This window comes from Cryptomeria japonica, chromosome 6, assembly GCF_030272615.1.
Source record: "Cryptomeria japonica chromosome 6, Sugi_1.0, whole genome shotgun sequence".
Classification (NCBI taxonomy): Eukaryota; Viridiplantae; Streptophyta; class Pinopsida; order Cupressales; family Cupressaceae; genus Cryptomeria; species Cryptomeria japonica.
Window position 1 is genome coordinate 641,380,745 of NC_081410.1, and position 20,256 is coordinate 641,401,000.

Here is a 20,256-nt window from a genome sequence, read left to right on the forward strand (position 1 = left end):
CTTTAGTTCTCTACCGGTAAACCCTGTCTTTCGGTAAACCAAATCACTTAGATGACAAAAAAAAACATCAGGAACATTAGTAATCATCATTTGACATCAGTTGCCATCAATGACAATACAAATAACTGATCAAGTCATCTATTCACAAAATCTCAATCTCTTCATCATAAATAGACTTCTATCCTTTACTGGTGCAGTCATCCATCTTCAATTGCATCACCTCATCTGTATCAGTTATGCCAAATGCCAACAAAAATAACAACAAGAGCATAAGTCTTGTTCAACGTAAATGGTTCCCTAAATGAAACAACCAAAAAAATAGAAACAAGCCCGAGCAATGTATCTTTCAATGGAGATGCTAGAATCCATATGTCAAAAGTGTGATTCTACATAAATATAAAATATTAGTGATTTCTTGTGAAACAAAGAATGAAAACAAAAATGAAAACTAAGTATGATATTAAGTGAGAAGAATATTGATAAAACAAAAAAACTACCAACATACGAGAAAATAGAAGGAAATAAATAAGAAAAATGAGTGCACATTGATTTGCAAATAGAAGTGTTGAACAACATTAGTGCTACTCTATAGGTCGCAGGTGCCAAAAAGTGCTAAAGGAAAATAAGGATCTCATGGTAAAAGGAAATAAGAATCTCATGATAGAATCTGCAACTTGATAGTGTGTATGACTTTGTATTTAGGATTAAAGACACCATTGTCCAATGAAACCTTTTTAGCATTCAAGTCTAGTTTTTTTTGTTAAATTAAAATAAGTTGGGATTCTATAGGGGCTCCTTATGTTGGAGGAAAACTAAATGCTAATAGTTATAGAGGCAACAACAAAATTAATGCCATTCATAGCCTGCATATGGAAAAGTATATAAAAATCAGTAATTAAGTTTCCATAACCTAGCTACACAATATGTATGAAGACATATGTAGGCTTGATAAAAAATAACCAAAATGCAAGAACCACCAAAGACATTGAGCTTCTTAAAGCATGGGTGGTAGAGCAATCCCAATGGTGTCCTCGATCAATGAAGTTTCACAATAATTCAATGAAGTGAGATGACTAAGTGATGCAACTTTTGAAGCATATTTTGTCAATGCTAAAGTAGCATATATTTTTCATCATTAGATATGAAATTATTATTTTTTAGATAATTATTTTGTGAAATTGTAGTTATGTTTTCTCATTTGAGTTGCTATTGTCATTGTTGTCTTTTAAGGTAAAAAATAATGTTAACATGGGGTCATAAACCTTTGTGATTCCACTTCACTTGAAAAGCCATATATTGCACTTTTTAAAAATGTCTTAAAAGTAAGAGTACATTGGAAGATACTCAAAAATTAGTTAACAATAAATTTGCACGAAACAAACAAAGCAAATGGCTAGTTGTGACTTGATTAGAGATCAGTGGATCAATCTTCGAAGATATTTATGTTTAATATTCAACTATAAGAAGTTTCCACATCTGTGGTTTGTGATGAGCCAAATTTAGTACTTTTTTATAATGACGATCTTCAGTTGGAAGATCATTTTAATCCTTTTTTTTAATAAATATTTGCATCTAAGATCTTGTGAGAAGTTTTCATTTCTAAATCTGAATTCAATGTGTCTGTGTTGTTATCTTTTTTATGTTTTTTTTAAAAAAATTTAAAGCATATGTTTTTATTTGATTGATCCTACAATATATTCTTGATCTTATAGATTATAGCAATTATAGAGCTCTTATCAAATTTAGTACATAAATTACTATCGATGTAACCATTGCACCTTCTTTTGGTGCAAGTGCTAGTTTAATTATTGGGTCTCACGTGTTAGTTAGCCCTTGGTAGGAAATTGATTGGTGGGAGTCAACTTGAATTGAATTTAGGTTTTGAACTTTAGATGTCAAGTCCATGATCACATGGTTGACCCTACAACAATGAAAATTATCAAAGACATGAAATGGGGGCCAAATTAGAGTGGATAACAAGTACATGAAAATAAGTGCCTATATAGGTACAATTAATGTATATATAAGATGAATATATTAGAATATGTGTCCACATTGATAAGATGGGGATAGGTACATAAGAATAAAAGTGAATAAGTAAATAATATAAAAAAAGTGTCCAAATTTTATGCCAATTTTACATAAAATTATACCATTTATCAATATGTAAATAAATTAACACACTCTTCTCAAAATAAATAAAAATATATAAATTTGACTATTAAAACATCTTATAAAAATTGTAATATTTTTAATATAATTATATAAATTACTCAAAAAAAAGTTAAAATTAAAATTTCTTTTTGATTTTTTTAAAATTCTCAATTAAACATTTAAAAATATATTTTTCTTAACAACAATTCATTTCTTAATTTTCAAATACTCTCAAATGTTTTGAAATAAATTTAACTGTAGTACATCATGCATTGAGATTTTTGATATGGTATTGAAGGTCAAATTGTTTTTAGGCATTGAGGGATACAACTTTCCACAACATGGACAAATCAAACTGGGTATATTACAAAGTCTTCTATTCAACATCACCTTCAAAGTTTCACATTATATGTTGAATCCTTGGAATTTTGAAATTGTTAAAGATGTTCTTTTGGTCATTCTTTTGTGAATTGAGTTTTGTGTTTTAGTTGTTCAATATCTTATCTTTAATAGAGATATTGGGGATTTATGATTTTGTGTAAATTTATTTTTTTATATTTTGTTAAAATTATACATCAAATCAGTTTAGAGGTAGTTAAATTAGAGAGTTCAAATACTACAAACTCTTTGACAATGATATCTCTCGGCATTATCTACATAGATTTTTCTAAATATATGTTATATGCTAATTGCTTATAATATTTTAATTAGCCTTCGTATTTATGTTTGGTGCTAGGATTCTACTCTGGTCTATGCAGTCAGAGATTGCACATTTGACCATATTTATTAATTAAATAAAAATTAAAAAAAATTTATTAATTAAAATATCCTCACTAGACTTGACATTCTCTAGGATCATCAATTGTGACTGCATAGAAGTTGCCCCAAAATATCAGTAGCCAAAATGAAAACAAACACGTAACCAGAGAGGATTTTGACTTGCAAGTAAACCACGCAATCCCCTAAGGCCAGGAAGCAGAATTTAAAGTCGCACCATGATTTATTCTCACTGTTCCACCCCAAGGCACTATAAGACCCAGTCTGGTTACTTCAATTTCACAACCTCAAAAATGGGGGCACTCCAAAATCTGTGTCTTCTCACACTGCTCTTTCTCGGGGCCATAGCAGCTCAAATTAAATCAAGTCGCGCTGCAGAAGACGCCATAGCCGTGGGGAAAACTCTGTCAGGCATCCAAAGCAGATCTTCAGCAAACGGCGTCTACAGGTTAGGTTTCTTTCCATTGGTCGGCACAGCAAACTGGTACGCAGGCATCTGGTACGCCCAAATGAACAGCCCGACGGCCGTATGGCTAATCAACGTGGATCGCCCGTTGCAGGACAATTTGGCTGTCTTGAATCTCACAGAAAACGGCAGCCTAGTGCTCTCAAACGGCAGCCTACGGCTCTCCGACTACTCGGTCATTTGGGCGAGCAACGGGACGTCAAAACCCGCTTCCACAGCCAACATAACGAACGAGGGAAACCTGGTCGTATATGGAGCCCACAACAGGTCCGAGATACTCTGGCAGAGCTTCGACTATCCGCAGAACACGTGGATACCAGGGATGAAGATCAGCGAAATGCAGCGGCTGACGTCATGGAAGAGCCCCTGGGATCCGACCCCGGGGCTCTACAATCTCTTGCTGGATAAGCAAAACGATCAGTTGATTCTGCAGGGGAGGAATTCCATCAAGTACTGGGAATCCGGGGGCTGGAACGGCCAAATCTTCAGCAAGGTCCCTGAATTGACCCAGGATTTGGTGGACCTGTTCGACTATTTCAACAATGGAACATACAAGTATTTCACATATAGCCTCAAGCCCGGGGTAACTGTTAGGACCCGTTTGGTCATGTCCGAGTCAGGTGACATTATGGCCTACGCGGGTCAGCTGGACAATACAGATGATGTATGGACCATGTTTTGGACTCAACCTCGGGATCAATGCCAGGTCTATGCTCTCTGTGGGGCCTACGGGACCTGTACAACGAACAATGTTCAGTTTTGCAGCTGCTTGACGGGTTTCACGCCAAGTGATGAAAGATCATGGGAGGCCCAGGCTTGGTCTGGCGAGTGCAAAAGACGGAGGAGTTTAGAGTGCGGTGAGACGAGCACGGACGGCTTCATGGAAGTCACTGCCAATTCCTTGCCTGTGGACGCCGTCGCTGTGGCCGGATCGGCGTCGGAACAAAATTGTCGGAGTGGTTGCCTTAGCAATTGCTCGTGCACGGCGTATGCTTACGATGGCACCCTTTGCAACCACTGGCTTGGTGAATTGCTCAATCTCACAAACTCCTCATCCTCATCCACATCGCTCTTTGTACGATTGGCCGCCTCGGACGTGCCTCGCGCCCCACCTACTAAAAACCAGTATATAGTTTTAATAACAATAAAGATAGAGGATATTTGAAAACTTAGTACCAATTCCTTTGAAGAATTATTTGGAAAACTATTATAGAGAATAAGGAAGAGCCAGCCAGCAAGTGAAAAGTAGGGATAGGGAGGAGAATGTACTAAATATTTTTGGAGAGAAATGATATTCAATCTTATGAAACATCGAACTTAAGGGTTTCATATTCTTATGCTTTTCGTTGTAAAGCATTATTTCAGATGTAGTCAAATTTATATTGTTTTTTTCAAGGTGTTTGTCTTGAAAGGCATATCTATTGTATATTATTTCTTTTTTTTAATTTATTTTTTATACCCAATAAACTTTTTAACGTCACTGGTGACACTGGCATGACACGCCTTTCGGCTCCATGTGAAACACTTTTAACCTAGAGCTATGAATCGGTGAGGCCACAAATGGGGACCACATCCCCACACTTCACTTGATCAAACCCGCGAGCTCAATGGCTTAGCGAAGGCACAAGGCCTGCGGGCACAATGGCCCAGTAGGAATTTGAACCTTGGTGGTCGCTTCACCAACGAAGTGTTTTAATTGCAACACTACACGTCTGAAGACTTGCATACTATTTCTTTTATTAATAGATGCATTTTTCTAATTAAAAAAGTAGAGATCAAAAGTACATAAATAGAGTGTTTTTGGTCATATATCTATTGGAGTACTTATTGGGGTAATTTGATTGAACTTTCAAAAGCCAAATTTAAAATTTAAGTAGGGATTCCAATTTAAACAATTATAACTTTCAGAGAAATTGATGTCTTTGAGGATTGAGAATCCTAATTTATAGAGTTGTATTGGTGATACACAATTACTATTTCTCAGTATGCAAATCTTGAGGAAATGAGTTTAATGTGAGCTAAACATCTCTAAGGGGCTCCTAAATCATTACATAATATAAGTTGAAAATCGAGTAGTACACAAAAATTATTGATCTTATAATTTGTTGATTGCATTTCTCTACACTAAAATCAATACATAATATAAGTTGAAAATTCAATAGTATGCAAGAATTCTTGATCTTATAATTTGTTGATTCTATTTTTCTATATACATATATCATAGGCACAATGAAAACATGTTGCACAAGTTAAAAATAAATAAAAAACCATATCTATGATTTTAAGTCTAGTTTCATATAGAGAGTTATATCTAAATTAACAAAGATAATTTCCATACCCATATAAATGAACCACATAAATTTACAATAAAATTCTTTTTGTACAATAGCCATCGAACAAACACTAATTTCTAAATACCACTTTGACAAATTAATTTCTTACATCTATCATAATAATATCTTCGCCGAATCTAAAACTAAAACTCTATATTATTTTATTTTATTTACACACTACTCATAATAGTTCTCTTTCCCACTCATTTTGAAATTTCTAAATATAAGTGAAAGCAATGACACCTAAGTTAAAATCAAATAAATTTTCATGGCTTTCCAAGAGCTTGCATGTAGCGACATGTACTTGCAAAAAACTCTTCTCCTATAGTTTGGGAGTTCAATCCATAAAGTGGTTCATGCATTTAGCTCCAATAATCATTTCTACTTTTTTTGAAAGGTTTGTAACACTTCTTCTATAATAGAAAACACGACTTAGCAATGGTAGATTCGTGCAATACTAAGCAACATAATAGGGAGAGATTTATCAACTTCCTATTAATGTAGCACTTAATACTACATTGTTGGTTATGACAGTTTTGGATATTATACAGTTATTTCAACTATATATCTTCCTATATATGTATCTTTGCTATTGTTCAAGAATATCTCAAAGCATTTTACCCTGTTCTCTTTCTAAAATTTGCTACCAGCATGCTTGAGAGTTCACAGTGTGTGATAAGTAGTTGAGGAGATTGATACCAGTCACATATATTGAGGAGGATTACTATATTCAGACTGTCAATCCAAGAGGTTGAAGTCACAGACATAGGAGGTCGTAGCCCAAATTTTGAGACGCCATGTGAATAGGATATGTTATATGCAAGAAGACACATGATGGTGTTTGCAAAGAACTTGAGGAGGAAGCATATAGGCATAAATAAAGAATCTTATAGGATTCAAGGAACATCCGACTCCTATCCATGTTACCCACTGAATTGAATTAAGGAGAATGGCTAAGAAAAATAGCAGAGATAGGAGGAAAGATTGATTTATTCCTGATGTCATGGAAATGGGGACAAGGCAATAACAAAGTTCAATGTTAATAAGCTAGTTTCAACCATAAAACTAAAACAAAGAACTAAAAACCATTCCAAACATATCAAAAGAGATTTCAAAAAGCATGAAAGAAGTTTAACAAAACAAAAGAAAGGAGAAGAGACTCCCTAAGATGCTTCCATGATGCCTTTTGATGCTTCTCCCTTGTTTCTCCCTTCTCCACGTCCCAAATGAGTGTAGCTCTCAACTTTTAGCATTAGCCATGGATGCCATATGGAGATTCAAGATGGTTGGATATGATAAACAAATGCTATGCAAGTGTAGATAGTGATGCTATGAAAAAACTCTATAATAATACCAGTATAGTAACAATACTCTAATTCTTCCTCATTTTCTTGAGGATAAGGGTTCTATTTATAGAAGAAATGTGGAAATGAAAGGTTAAGATTGAGAAATCTTAACAAGGGTTAGGATTGAAAGATATTCAATCCATGCGAGAATTTTAATCCAATCCCATGTTGACAAGTGTCACCATGAGGAGGCTTGCGAGGAGAGATAAGGAGCATTAAATGCTTGAGGGGACATGATGGCTACCCTAGGGGGTTGGGTTAGGGTTAGGTTAATTGATATTCCTTTTATCCAAGGGATAAATGAATGTGCAAGGGTTAAATGGTTACCTTAGTCAAAGAAATAAATGCTTTGAAGAGACCCATAAGTCAAAAGGATGGTTAAGTTAGAGGAAAGTCTCTAACCAAAGGTAAAAGATGAGTTAACCATAAATGGTTATGTAAGAGCCTTTAATTGTTTGGAAGACTTTAGAGGTTAACCATTTGAAGACATAAAGCCTTTAATGGTTATTGAAGACTTTGGAGGTTTTTGAGAAGAGACTACCTTTTATTTAAGAATGTGACAATGATTAGGATATGATTAGGCTAATTAGAAGAAGTTAGAAGAATCTAGAAGGGATTTAGGCATGCAAGTGGATTTTGTAGGAGAATTCAAGTGGGAGGAATTTTGGGATTTTCAATTAAAATAAAATCATTTATTTCAATTAAATGGTGTAATTTGCATTTGGACAGATATTTAAATAAATATTAATTTATTTAAATGTGAATATGAATTTTGAATTTTATTTTAATAAATCTGAATTTATTTACATGAGAAAAAGGAAAATAAATCATTAAATGCTTGAAGACTTTGAGGGAAACCATTAAAGGCTTAAGAAGACTTTAGAAAGAAGCCATTAAGTTTGAAGACTTTAAGGGAAACGATTAAAGACTTAAGAAGACTCTGAGATGATGAAATCACACAATGCTCTCAATGATGAATGAGAAGAACACAAAATATGTCCCCCCCCGTAAGAGATAAGAAGAGACCATGAAGCCCCCCCTCAATGTCGAATCTCCTACAAAGATGGTCCAATGATGATGAGCAAAATACCTCCCCATAAGGAAGAAAGAGAGCCTATGCTGCACCAAAAAAGTCAAAGTGTGACAAAACCAGGTACCATGTCGATGACGATGAATCACTCGCTGCAACAAAATGAAGATCAGGCATGGAGACAACCTACTGTGAGCATCATCTGGATACTAAGAAATAGTAGAAATACCGGTACAATCAAAGTCTCACGGGAGCCATCCACAAACGTGTACAATCTAAGTCTCAACTGGAGCCATGCACCAAGTCTCACAAGATATTCCTAATCTATGTGAGACATGGACCAGGTCTGATACCATGTGAGATTTTTCCAAGATCAAGAGGCAATAGAAAGCATAAATAAGTGAGAACAAAATAGATGATAGGAATAAACTGTATTCTATCAAGATGAAAAAATATGATCAATTGGATATTACAAGATATAGATTGATTGCCCGTACAAACAATGTAGATGAGCCTACATATATAGGCAAGGCTATATGGATATGTGAGCACACAAACATGACATGTGGCTCAATAAAAAATAAGGGTAGGTAGAAAATAGGTGTGGGTAGGTAGGAGAAACAATAAAATATTCCACATGAGGTGGAATGTAACAACAAGATAAGATCACAAAGAGGTGTGGCACTTTATGATAGTGCGAGTACAACATTTCTCAAGCAAGAGCATACATCATGATAAAATATTCAAATGTGTAAAATGAAAATGATGCCACCAACAAATAAGCCCTATAGAATACTGCAGATGAAGATGCCTCCGAATGGAATTTCACTAAGAGATATAAATGAACATCTGACCCCCATAAAAAAGATCAAGTTGGCACTTGCAAATAATGGCAAAGTGGAATTCTAATTTCAATGATTACAACTTATCAAAATGAGATATAAAAGACTTCAACAAATATTACTAGTGATCTAAACTAAGATCCAAGCAAAATACAAGTACCAAATAGGCCAAAAAATGACCAAATACTGAAAGTACAATTTCTACTCAAAATCACTGCAAACTAATGGCAGATTATGAAAGTAGACAAAAAATTATGCACTCTAAAAAAAAATGGCACCTGAAAAGGAGTCCATATGAGCCCAAATGAAGCCTCCAAAGTTGTAAAAATCGGGATTTAATGATTTTCAAAAAACCTGTATCCGAAAAATAGAAAACCCCTGCACCACTATAGAGATCACGAAATTATACCCCAAAATAAAAAAAAAATTGCTTGAAAAAAGGAGTCCGGATGAGTAAGATATCACTACTTGAAAATTGTCTACAAAATTATAATTTCTGGAAAATTTCCGCTGTAGCTTCAAACTTTAAATGCCCCTAGATTTGACATCCGAAGTCCAATTTGGATGAAATAAAAGACAAAACTAACTTTCATGGACCTTCTCAATCCAATGACAACCTCGAATTTGACCCATAAAGCTTCAATAATAACTTTCAATAGAAAGCTCCAAAATGCAAACCCCAAATAGCATCAAATTTCTCTCAATTAGCAAACCAATGACACTCTAATGGCTCTGATACCATGTGAGATTTTGCCAAGATCAAGAGGCAATGGAAAACACAAATAAGAGATAACAAAATAGATGATAGGAATAAACTGTATTCTATCAAGATGCAAAATATGATCAACTGGATCATTACAAGATATAGATTAATTTCTCGTACAAACAATGTAGATGAGCCTGCTTATATAGGCAAGGCTATATGGATATGTGAGCACACAAACATGACATGTGGCTCAATAAGAAACAAGGGTAGGTAGGAAATAGGTGTGGGTAGGTATGAGAAACAATATAATATTCCACATGAGGTGGATCACCCACTGACTGTGGAGTGTAACAACAAGATCAACACCATAAAAGGTGGAAATTCTCCTACACAAACTATCCCAATGTTGGCACAAACACCTAAGTGTCTCATACCCAAACTACTATTAAATGCATGCATCTAAGTAAACTTAAGTAAAGTGTAATAATATCCATGATGAATAATTATTTACACCAACAAAGACTCTAGAAGGAAGCCATTAAGTTTGAAGACTTTAAGGGAAACCATTAAAGGCTTAAGAAGACTCTAGAAGGAAGCCATTAAGTTTAGAGACTTTAAGAGAAGCCATTAAAGGTTTCAAGTGGGTGAGGATAAATAAGATTTTAAATAAATGATTTATTTATTTAAAATAGTTGTGCAACTTGCATTTGTAGGAAAATGCAAGTGGGTGGAGGATAAAGGTGATTTAAATAAATATTAATTTATTTAAATGTCAGAAAAGATTTAATTAAACAAATATGATTTATTTATTTAATTAATGGTTTGAATTTGGTTAAGTGAATTAAATCAAATAAATTAAATAATTTATTTAATTAATAGGAGAAGAGGGTTAAGATGAATTAATTAAATATTAATTTAATTAATTATTGATCGATGGTTAAATAATCAAATAAATACCAAGTATTCATTTAATTAAGTGGACAGATTCATTTGTCTACAATTCCTACAGAGAAAGAGCCCTTATTTCCTTGGCATCATGTAAATTTAGCATGAGAGAATAAAGGTGGGCCTAGAGCTCCTCTGATTTTTCGGCAACCATCGACGTCCTTTGCTATCCAAAATCTAGGTTTTTCACAAAATGGACACCCCTCTCTAGAGAATGCAATGCATTGTGACTATTTAGTTTGTTTTGAGTATCTTTTATTCTCTGAAGAAAATAGCAGCCTTGTGGTGTGCGTATATAATGGACATAGAGTGCCTTAGAGAAATGAAAATGTGCTCATAGTATTGTTGTCAAAATGCTCTAAGACAATTTATGATATGTTTAGAATCTCAAAACAACTATATCAAGATGAACATTGTACAAGTTCTTATGCCTTTGGAATATCAAAATAAGATGGTTTGGATTTTGTAGGATGATTGCGGAACAAACCTTGACGTTAAATAAGACCAAAATGAACAAGGTTGTGCATTCAATTATGATGACTTTTATGGGAGCCAGGGTTTCTATTCATCAATTTTTTGATGTTAAGTACAATCACGAGTGTTACCAACAATTTTTTTGATGCCTTTTTAAACCCCTATTTGTAGAAAGATTTTCATCTAGTGAGAAAAGGGGATGTTTTCTTTGTAAGAAGTAAAATACTTTGTGTGGAATTTAAAGAAATTGACTATAGACTTGGTGATCAAATTGTGTAGCCTCTAAAGGTGAAATATTCTAGACACTCATATGCAACGTCAAATGGATAGATTATAACGAGTCAAATTTGGAGGTTGGTAGTGTTGGAGGATGGAGGAATTTCCATCATCTCGCTTTGAGATGGTGCTTTGGATGAGAAGTGTTTTTGGTTTTTCTTTGTTGCTTGCCTTTAGATTTCCTTTTTGATGCTAACAGATTTGAAGAATACATGCATTGTGAAGGTTATGTTTTGGAGATAGGTTTGAGATTTGGTGTTGAGCTCAATATGGATTGTTGTCTAGCAAGCTTCTGAGTATACAATCGAGAATTATACCATTTTACAATTATCAATCAATGATAGAGATATGTCGTATCTCTTAGTGATTGTTGTCAAATAATTCAAGAATCTATGATTCGAGAGTTCGAGACTGAGAGCCCAATAACATAGCTCAAAGCTACACCTTTCTAAGGTTCAAGAGATAGTTTGATGGATCCTCAGTTGGTTTAGGATTTTCTTCTTTAGGAGAAGATAAATTTGTAAAGACGCGAACATTCATAAAGATTTAATTTCTACAAATATCCCATTTGTTTCTAAATGTAAATAACGATATAAGGTACATCAAAGTTTAATTACAATGTGCATCTCATAAAGAGGATAAATACAACAGTAGCGACCATAAAGGTTTATTACATCAATAATATGAACAATGATACTATAAAGTCTCTGGTCACCTTGGACTGCTCTCCATCTGCTACCATGAGACGAGAATAAGATTCGGGTGCTTTTTCTGCCCAACCATGAAGTGTAAAGCTTCCCCGATGCTCTTTCAAGTTTTTAAGAGCTCCCGACCCTGCACGAGGTACCTAGCAATTCAGAACCGAAGGCTTAGATGGAATCTAGTGTAACATGATGTTACAACTAACAAACATTTCACATATGAACATGTATTGTCCTAGCATCATGATATGGCAGAGAGTAAAGAAAACATAATAATCATCTAGTATCAAAATGATTTATCTTTAGCTTTGGCCAAAGCATTTTAAGCCGACTATTGACATGCAGATCCAAAGAAGAGAACTACCCTTCTCTGTTTACCCATATTTGACACTCGTCCATAATTCATTCATATTAAGCTTTTCTTCTAGTTCCACTTGAACGAGAAACAAGCTACCCTCCCCGGTAACCCCTACCCTCCTCGATAATCCCTACCCTTTTCAGGTCAAGTGGTTGTTTATGACATCTTTCATGTAACGAAAATACTACTTCCCATCTCCCTTTGTCTTCTAGCATTACATGCACCACCTTTAGAAAATACTGTTTAATAAGGTCCTTATAGCTAAGTTTGTTCTAATCAACTCACTAATGATACAAAAGTGATAAGTTATCAGTTAAAATTCTTTGATATTATAAGAGCAGTACATTTAATTATATCTCAAGTATATAACTTAGATAATTTTGTGAACTTATTAATATTTAGAGATAAGAGAAAAAAATAAAAAAATCAAATTAATTTTCATACTTTATCATTCTATATTTTATTTAATACCACCAAAGTAAAATAAAAACATTAATTTGAAACCAGAAATAAGGAAATTATACCTTAAAATCTAGTTATGATAAATGAAATAAAATAACTATTTACTTCTAATTTTTATAGAACAGTGGTTGGGAGGGCGATATTCACCTGGACACTATCCATAGAAGATTCTATAACTTGGCTAAAGGAAACCTTCATGGGTTTTTCGTATGCCAAATACGGACGTGTCTAATCTGGCTCTAAAACATCAGTACGGATTGACTAACACGCGTGTTAGTCGCGCGTTTTACACCGTCGATTTTGCAATTAACGGCTGTGATTGACTAACCTGTCGCTAACACGCTGTAGAAAGGTCAATTTTAGAGCCAGAATAGCTTCGGCCGCCAAATACTATCTTATTGAGCTATAAAAGAGTACAAAATGAGGATGTATGCATAGTTTTACCCAGTAAAACCTGGTATCTATGCTTTCTCCTGTCTGTAAGTTCTTTTCCCTTCTGCTCCCTGTTGCGTAGGCTTGCCTCCTCCTTGAATCTGGGCTTTGTTTCGTTCAGCTTCCTTTCTCTTAAGAACAATTCCACAACAACAATTGCATAAATATCATGTTCTCTCTTAAATGCACAGATAATATAGGATCAAAACGAAATTTTCCCCTTTCACCAATGGTTTTCTATTGAAGGGAACCCCAAAACATGAAAGTCGTGGCTTTCTTACTCCCTTCCCCAATGCAAAGAAAATAAAAGAAACCAGTGAAAAGCAATTCTCCCGTGTCTGCCTACCAACCCAAAATTTCTTTTTATTTCTTTTTTCCCTCTCACCAAGATCATAATGGTCTTAAATGCAAGTATTAAATTTTTGCAGATAATTTATGGTGAGGTATGTTCTTTCAACTTTTGCAGGCAATTTATGTTGAGGTATGGCCTTTCTCCAGTGACCATACCCATTAATTTTTCTTGTCTCCTCTATTAGGTGTGAGTACCCTTTGTCATTAATTTTTTTTTCCTCTTATGCATTTATCATGTTCAATTTTAACTAGTAGAATAATGGTATTATATAATAAATCAAAACATGTTGACACTTCAATAAATTTAAAAAAAAAACTCAAGCTTATATATATATATGGATTAAAAATAAAGAACAACTATAAAAGTTACAATTTTTTCAATATTAATTATTTTTATTTAAATTAAAACTCATATTGCCTATTTTGTTATTTTTTTTTATCATTTCTTTAAATCTCAAATGAATCAAGGAAGCCATTATTTTTAACTATGAACAACAAGTATTTTTTCACAACAAACACATCATTTGGTTAGCCAAGATAAAATAAAAATAAAAATGCATTTATATTAATCTATGTGTGTGTGCCATTCCATCACATCATCCACTTCTAGAAGGCTAGACCCCTATCTGGATTATCTTCTCGTTATCTAAAAAAATTCAATAATCATCATCTAACTCCATACATTTCTAAATAAACATAATGATTAACTAATCCATAATTTAAAAATGAAATAAATATAAAGTCAACAGTCAATATATTAATTACTTTTCTACTTATGCCTCAATATGCCCAAAATATTAATAATAATTATATTTGATAAAATTTGGGGTTGTGACATCCTTCCCCACTAGGAAGAGACATCGTCCCGATGTTGTACGAAACACACACACGTATATATATATATATATATATATATATATATATATATATATATATATATATATATATATATATATATATATATATATATATATATATATATATATATATAAGTGTCTAATATATTAAGTGTGGAAAAGAACGCTCAATATCCTCAGCATTCTCCCATGTGGCACTATCCATACAATATTGGTCCCACTGGACCTTATATTGCACAATATCCCTGTTGCACAGTCTAAACGTGTGCCTATCAATAACTTGAGTGGGCTCCACTAGCACCACCCCTGGATCTTGCACTTGTAAGGCATGCCAATCAAGAATGTGAGAAGCATCAGGGTGATATGGTTTAAGCAAAGAAACATGAAATACATTATGGATTCAGATGAGAGCAGGTGGTAGAGTGAGTCTATAAGCAACTAGGTTGATTACTTCTAATATGTCAAAGGGTCCCACATATCTAGGTGAAATCTTGGAAGAATTTCTAAAAGAGTCGATCGAACTCTTATGAGGTTTGACACTCAAGAATACCTTATCTCCAACTGAAAATTGTCTAAATGACATGTTCTTGTCTGCATAGCTCTTCTGCCTATCTACAACTTCCTTCAATCCCTCTTTAATCACCTTCATCTGCTCTTCCATTTCTTTAAGCATATCAGGTCCAACAATAACTCTATCTTCTACCCTATCCCAACCGATAGGTGTGCGACACTTCCTCCCATAAAGTGTCTCAAAAGGTGTCATTCCCAAAGATGAATGGAAGGAATTATTGTATGCAAACTCCACTAAGGGAAGATAATCTTCCCACTTATATTGTTGGTCCATACAATACATTCTGAGAAAATCCTCCACAACTTGATTGACCCGTTCAGTTTGCCCATTTGTCTGCAGATGATAGGTTGTACTAAAATTCAATCTTGTTCCCAAGGCAAAATTTAAAGTTGTCCAAAACCTAGAAGTCATCCTGGTATCTCTATTTGAAAAGATCATTTTTGGCACTCCATGTAATCTGAAGATCTCTTGCACAAATTTATTTGTGAGGGTAAAAGAACCATCCTTAACATTCCCTGGAATAAAATGTGCCACTTTAGTTAGCTTATCCACAAACACCAATATAGTGTCACATGTCTATTCTTTGACATAGGTAACCCCTGTATGAAATATATACTCATAACTTTCCACTTATAGCCTGGTACACAGTGCGTATATAACAGGCCTGCTGGGTGAATATGACCAGCCTTGACTCACTCACATTCAAAACATTGTGTCACATATGATATTACATCTTTCTTAAGTCTTGGCCAAAAATATAATGGTCTCATATCTGCTAGCATCTTGTTCACGCCTGGGTGTCCTGAATATGGTGCATTATGCACCTCCTCCAAATTCAACTTCCTCAACCCTCCTTGGTTTGGAATATACATCCTTCCTTGATATCTTAGGATCCCATCATGCTCAAAAGTATATCCATCAAAATGATAATCAAATGGGTTCTCCTCTAGAGCTGTCTTGACCAAAGAATAATGATCATCTCCCTGAAGATTTTGCAACAGTTGTTGCCTCAAATTTGTCATTGTTTTCCCTATAACTGATAAATGTATTCTCTTGCTAAGGGCTTCGGCTACCCTATTTTCCTTACCCTTAATGTACTCAATTCCAAAATCATACTGGCTAAGGAACTCTAGCCATCTCCTCTGTCGAGCATTAAGATTTGGTTGTGTAAATATGCACTTGAGTCCTAGATGACCTATTTTCAATTCAAAAGGCTTCCCCAATAGGTAATGTCTCCATATTTACAAAGCATGAACTATGACAGCCAAATCCAAATCATGTGGTGTATAATTGAGCTCATATTGCTTTATTTTCCTAGATTCATAGGCTACAACTTGCTCATTTTGCATCAACATTCCCCCTACTCCTTCTCTTGATGCATTTGTTATTACAATAAATGGCCCATTTGGATTAGGTATAGTTAGGATAGGAGCTGAAGTTAGTTTTGTTTTTAAAAGTTGGAAGGATTGTTCACATTTTTCTATCCATTCAAATTTATTTCCCTTTCTTTGGAGTGAAGTGATTGGAGCTGCAATCTTAGAGAATCCCTCAACAAATTTCCTATAATAACTGGCAAGCCCCATGAAGCTACGTACTTCTGTAACATTTTGAGGTATCGGCCACTCTATAATTATCTTCATCCTATCTGGGTCAACTGCAACTCCTTTTGCTGAAATGATATGCCCCAAATCGATCTTATATATACAGTCTTAACACAAAAATAATTTCCTTCAAGTTTGCTTCAAGAAGTGTAACATGTAGCTCCAAGTAGGCTTCAATCTCGAATACAACATAGCACCAGACCAAAAGAGTGTTTTCACACACTTGCTAGAGATCTTCCCATTCACCAAGAACCTGAAATCAACCACAAAAATTACCACAATCATCGGAGATCATTCCGGACCAAAACATTTCTAAAATAGCCTCATTTTACTGGTTAACTCCAGCTTCCGGATAAGATGAATCATGACTGCCAGATCAAATCACCAAGAAAAGTTTCCATCAATGACAACCCTAGACAAATAAGAAACTACCAGAAGTCACCTGAAATCACCAGATGAGTGTTAATTACCAACAATCTCCCTCTTTGGCATTGATGGCAACACTTGTGAAAAATGCTTAAGTGTTGAAACCTGTGAAAACTGTACACCGGATGAAAGAATGAAAGAATTCTAAGGCTCCCCCTTAGATCAACAATCCAAAAATTTGCATCACGGAGCTGTACACTCCATACATAACCAATTTGTACATTTTTCACCTCATCTCTCCCTCTTTGACAATAATGCCAAAGATAGGGTGTGCCTCAAATTTGCTTATACATAGATACACATTCACCAGATCTATACATGTTTCATGACGTCTGCATATGCCATCTTAAGGAACCCAAGATATGTGTTCCATCCTACCCGCAACTTCTCACAAATTGAAACAAAACCATTCAAAACATAAGCATGAAATTCTATAGCCGTAATCTCAGTAGGAGTCGCCTAAGACATGTTTTGAATGAAATCCATTTTATGATACATTAAGGTTTCCAACTGGGGAACAATTAGGTTTTGGAGTTCACCTATCCACTTGATCATCCTCTTCTTTTCCTTCTCAAAATTCCTAAACTTCTGAGTAATACCCAAATTTTGGCCTTCAATATTGTTGGTTAGGTTTGTTGTAGGACTATAGGCTTGAGAAATCTAAACTAGCTATCCTCTACAAGAATCTATTTGCTTGTCTATCTCAGTAGTAAAATTGGTCAAAATTAGACAAGACTTATACATTTTACCACCTTCTGTTAAGGCCTCATCAATTAGTTTTAACTCCTTATCTAGTTGGGCCTTAGCATTACTAATCATCTGCAAAAATGTTCAAACTTTGGCATATTTAAATTTCTCCATAGCTTTCCAGGCTGATGCCTTTTCCAAAGAATCAAACTGGGTGGATATATGATCTATCAAGTTCTAAAGCTTACCAGATGAATTGGTGTTTGCTTCAAGTTGCAGTTCTAGTACCACCTCTTCCAAAAATCTAACCAATTTTTCAATGAGTCTCTTCTCTTTAGATTTTGTATGTGCTAACTCTCGACTGGCTTGTGCCTGAAGAGTAGCAGTAGCAATCATCCTCTCTGCCAGAGACATTTGATTGAAAGGTTTATCGAAACTGGTATTGAACTGCAGAAAACTCCCCTGGCTTTGAATTTTAGCTATGTCAATTGGCACAAGGATCGGAGTCTCCATTGCCTTACTCTTTCCTTTATCTAGTTCTTCCTATTTTTCTTCTTCCTTCTCAGTCTCAACTTGTCTGGGATTCACCTTCTTTAGGTGCCTCCTGTGCACCGGTGTCACCACTTGGTGCACCATCCTCTACCTCTACTGATTTATCATTCTCTTTAGCAGGCTCAACCTCAACAAAATCCAAAATTTGTTGTTCCCCAACATCGTGAGTATCCTCTTCCTTATCTACATCATTAATCAGAGGATTTTCCGACTGAGTGGCTTCATCTTGTGAGACAGTTTCTACAAGTCAGTTCTTAGCAAGAAAATTCTTCCATGATTGCACTAGTTTCTCTTCCTATTTCTTCAACTCGGCCAACCATCAGGCTGTTGACTCTGTGCTTTCTCCCGAATTCCTTTTTATTTTCTAACAAAATTAATCTGTCAATTTCCTCTATAGTGATACTAGTGCACTAATTAACCATTTCACTCTCCTTTATTTCTCTATCCATTTTGCTAGCAGATTTTCTCCTAGCATCAATTCAACTATACAAATATTTTGGGAGATATTTTTCCAATTCAATTAATGCTTTACTAAATACATCCATGTACAAAATTACAGCTTCCTTAATCTTCCTTTGATCCTTATCATCCATATTCTCATAATGTACAGAGATGTTCTTCAAATTACCATCTTTAATAATTTCATCAATAAACTCTTGAATAGTCAAAGGAGGAACAATATGATACTCTGTTTTAGAAGTCTTCATCTTACCGAATTCTATAGCTTCATCCAAGTTTGATTTTGTCTTCTTTCCTCGCTTGGGCTTGCCTGCCGATACAGGATCAGACCTTGCGTTCTTCTCTTTCTTCTCATCACCGGATTGGGGTTTCCAGATCACCCTAGCAAATTCTCCTTTCTTTGATGCCTTAGGAATGTTAGTATCTGATTCAGTCTTAGATTGCACCAGAGAAACTACTACATATTCCCTTTGGTGCTTCTGCTTCTTCCTCAGAACACCTTTACCCTTTGCAGATGAACCAGAGGGTTCTTCTACAACATGAGGTGTCTTCACCAAAGCGGGAGAAGGTTATGTCACCTTTATCTTAATTGTAGCAGTTGTAGTCTTTTGTTTCTTTGCTTTCTCAACTGCATCCCTCACATCTCTAGCAACTCTAACTTTCTTCTGGGGATGACCTTATTCAACATGAATGTCTTCCACAATCTTTGCAACTTTTCTCTTTCTTGTTGGTTCGGTGAAATTAGTGTGTAACTCCATTGATTTCTCCTTCAAGGTTCCAAACCTTTCTTCTTTGGTGTCTACCAGAGCTTTTAACAAATGTTGTGCATAGGCATCCAAAGTAGCTTCATCAACTTCATATCCCATAGGTAATATCCATATCATTTGGGGTTGCTTCCATAAGACATTCATCTTTGTTGATCATAAAGCAGATTGTCCCCTCATATTTCTTTACGATTTTTTTGGGGATTCTGACCCTTTGTTTCATCTTGTCCTGAAAGGTTTTAAAGAAAGGCCACAAAGCAACATCTTGATTATCCTTGTTGCCAAGTCTGTCAAACCCCTGCTTTATCTATTGAGCTATTGGTCTGTCAAAAGCCCATTGCACTTTGCCGGTTTCGGGGATCTGATTCATGAAATAGAGCGCTAGATAGATAACCAAGGAACCAAATTTAAAGACATTCTTTTTATCTTGTTTGATTTTCTTCAAATTTATCAGCAACTCTTCCAATAACACACTGCATCGTTCATAATGACCATCTTCCTTGACCATTTGATAGGCTACATGGATACCAGTGTTGGATATAGAATTCAGTTTGTTAGACTGATACACTTTGTAGCCAATGACCATTGTAGTAAATTTGACATCATCCTCCTTGATTGTGTTGATTTTCATTGATCACCCATCAAACTTTGCATCGGTTAATTTGTTCACCGAAGGGTTTGTGACC

At 34.9% G+C, this 20,256-nt stretch overlaps 1 protein-coding gene across 1 annotated transcript; it reads left to right on the forward strand.

Annotated features, from left to right (window-relative positions):
• Positions 1-3,224: 3,224 nt before the first annotated feature.
• Positions 3,225-4,562, forward strand: LOC131068640 (G-type lectin S-receptor-like serine/threonine-protein kinase At2g19130). Its single transcript, XM_058003872.1, has one exon. It carries the CDS (start codon positions 3,225-3,227, stop codon positions 4,560-4,562), a length of 1,338 nt encoding a protein of 445 aa, XP_057859855.1.
• The last annotated feature ends 15,694 nt before the right edge of the window (positions 4,563-20,256 follow it).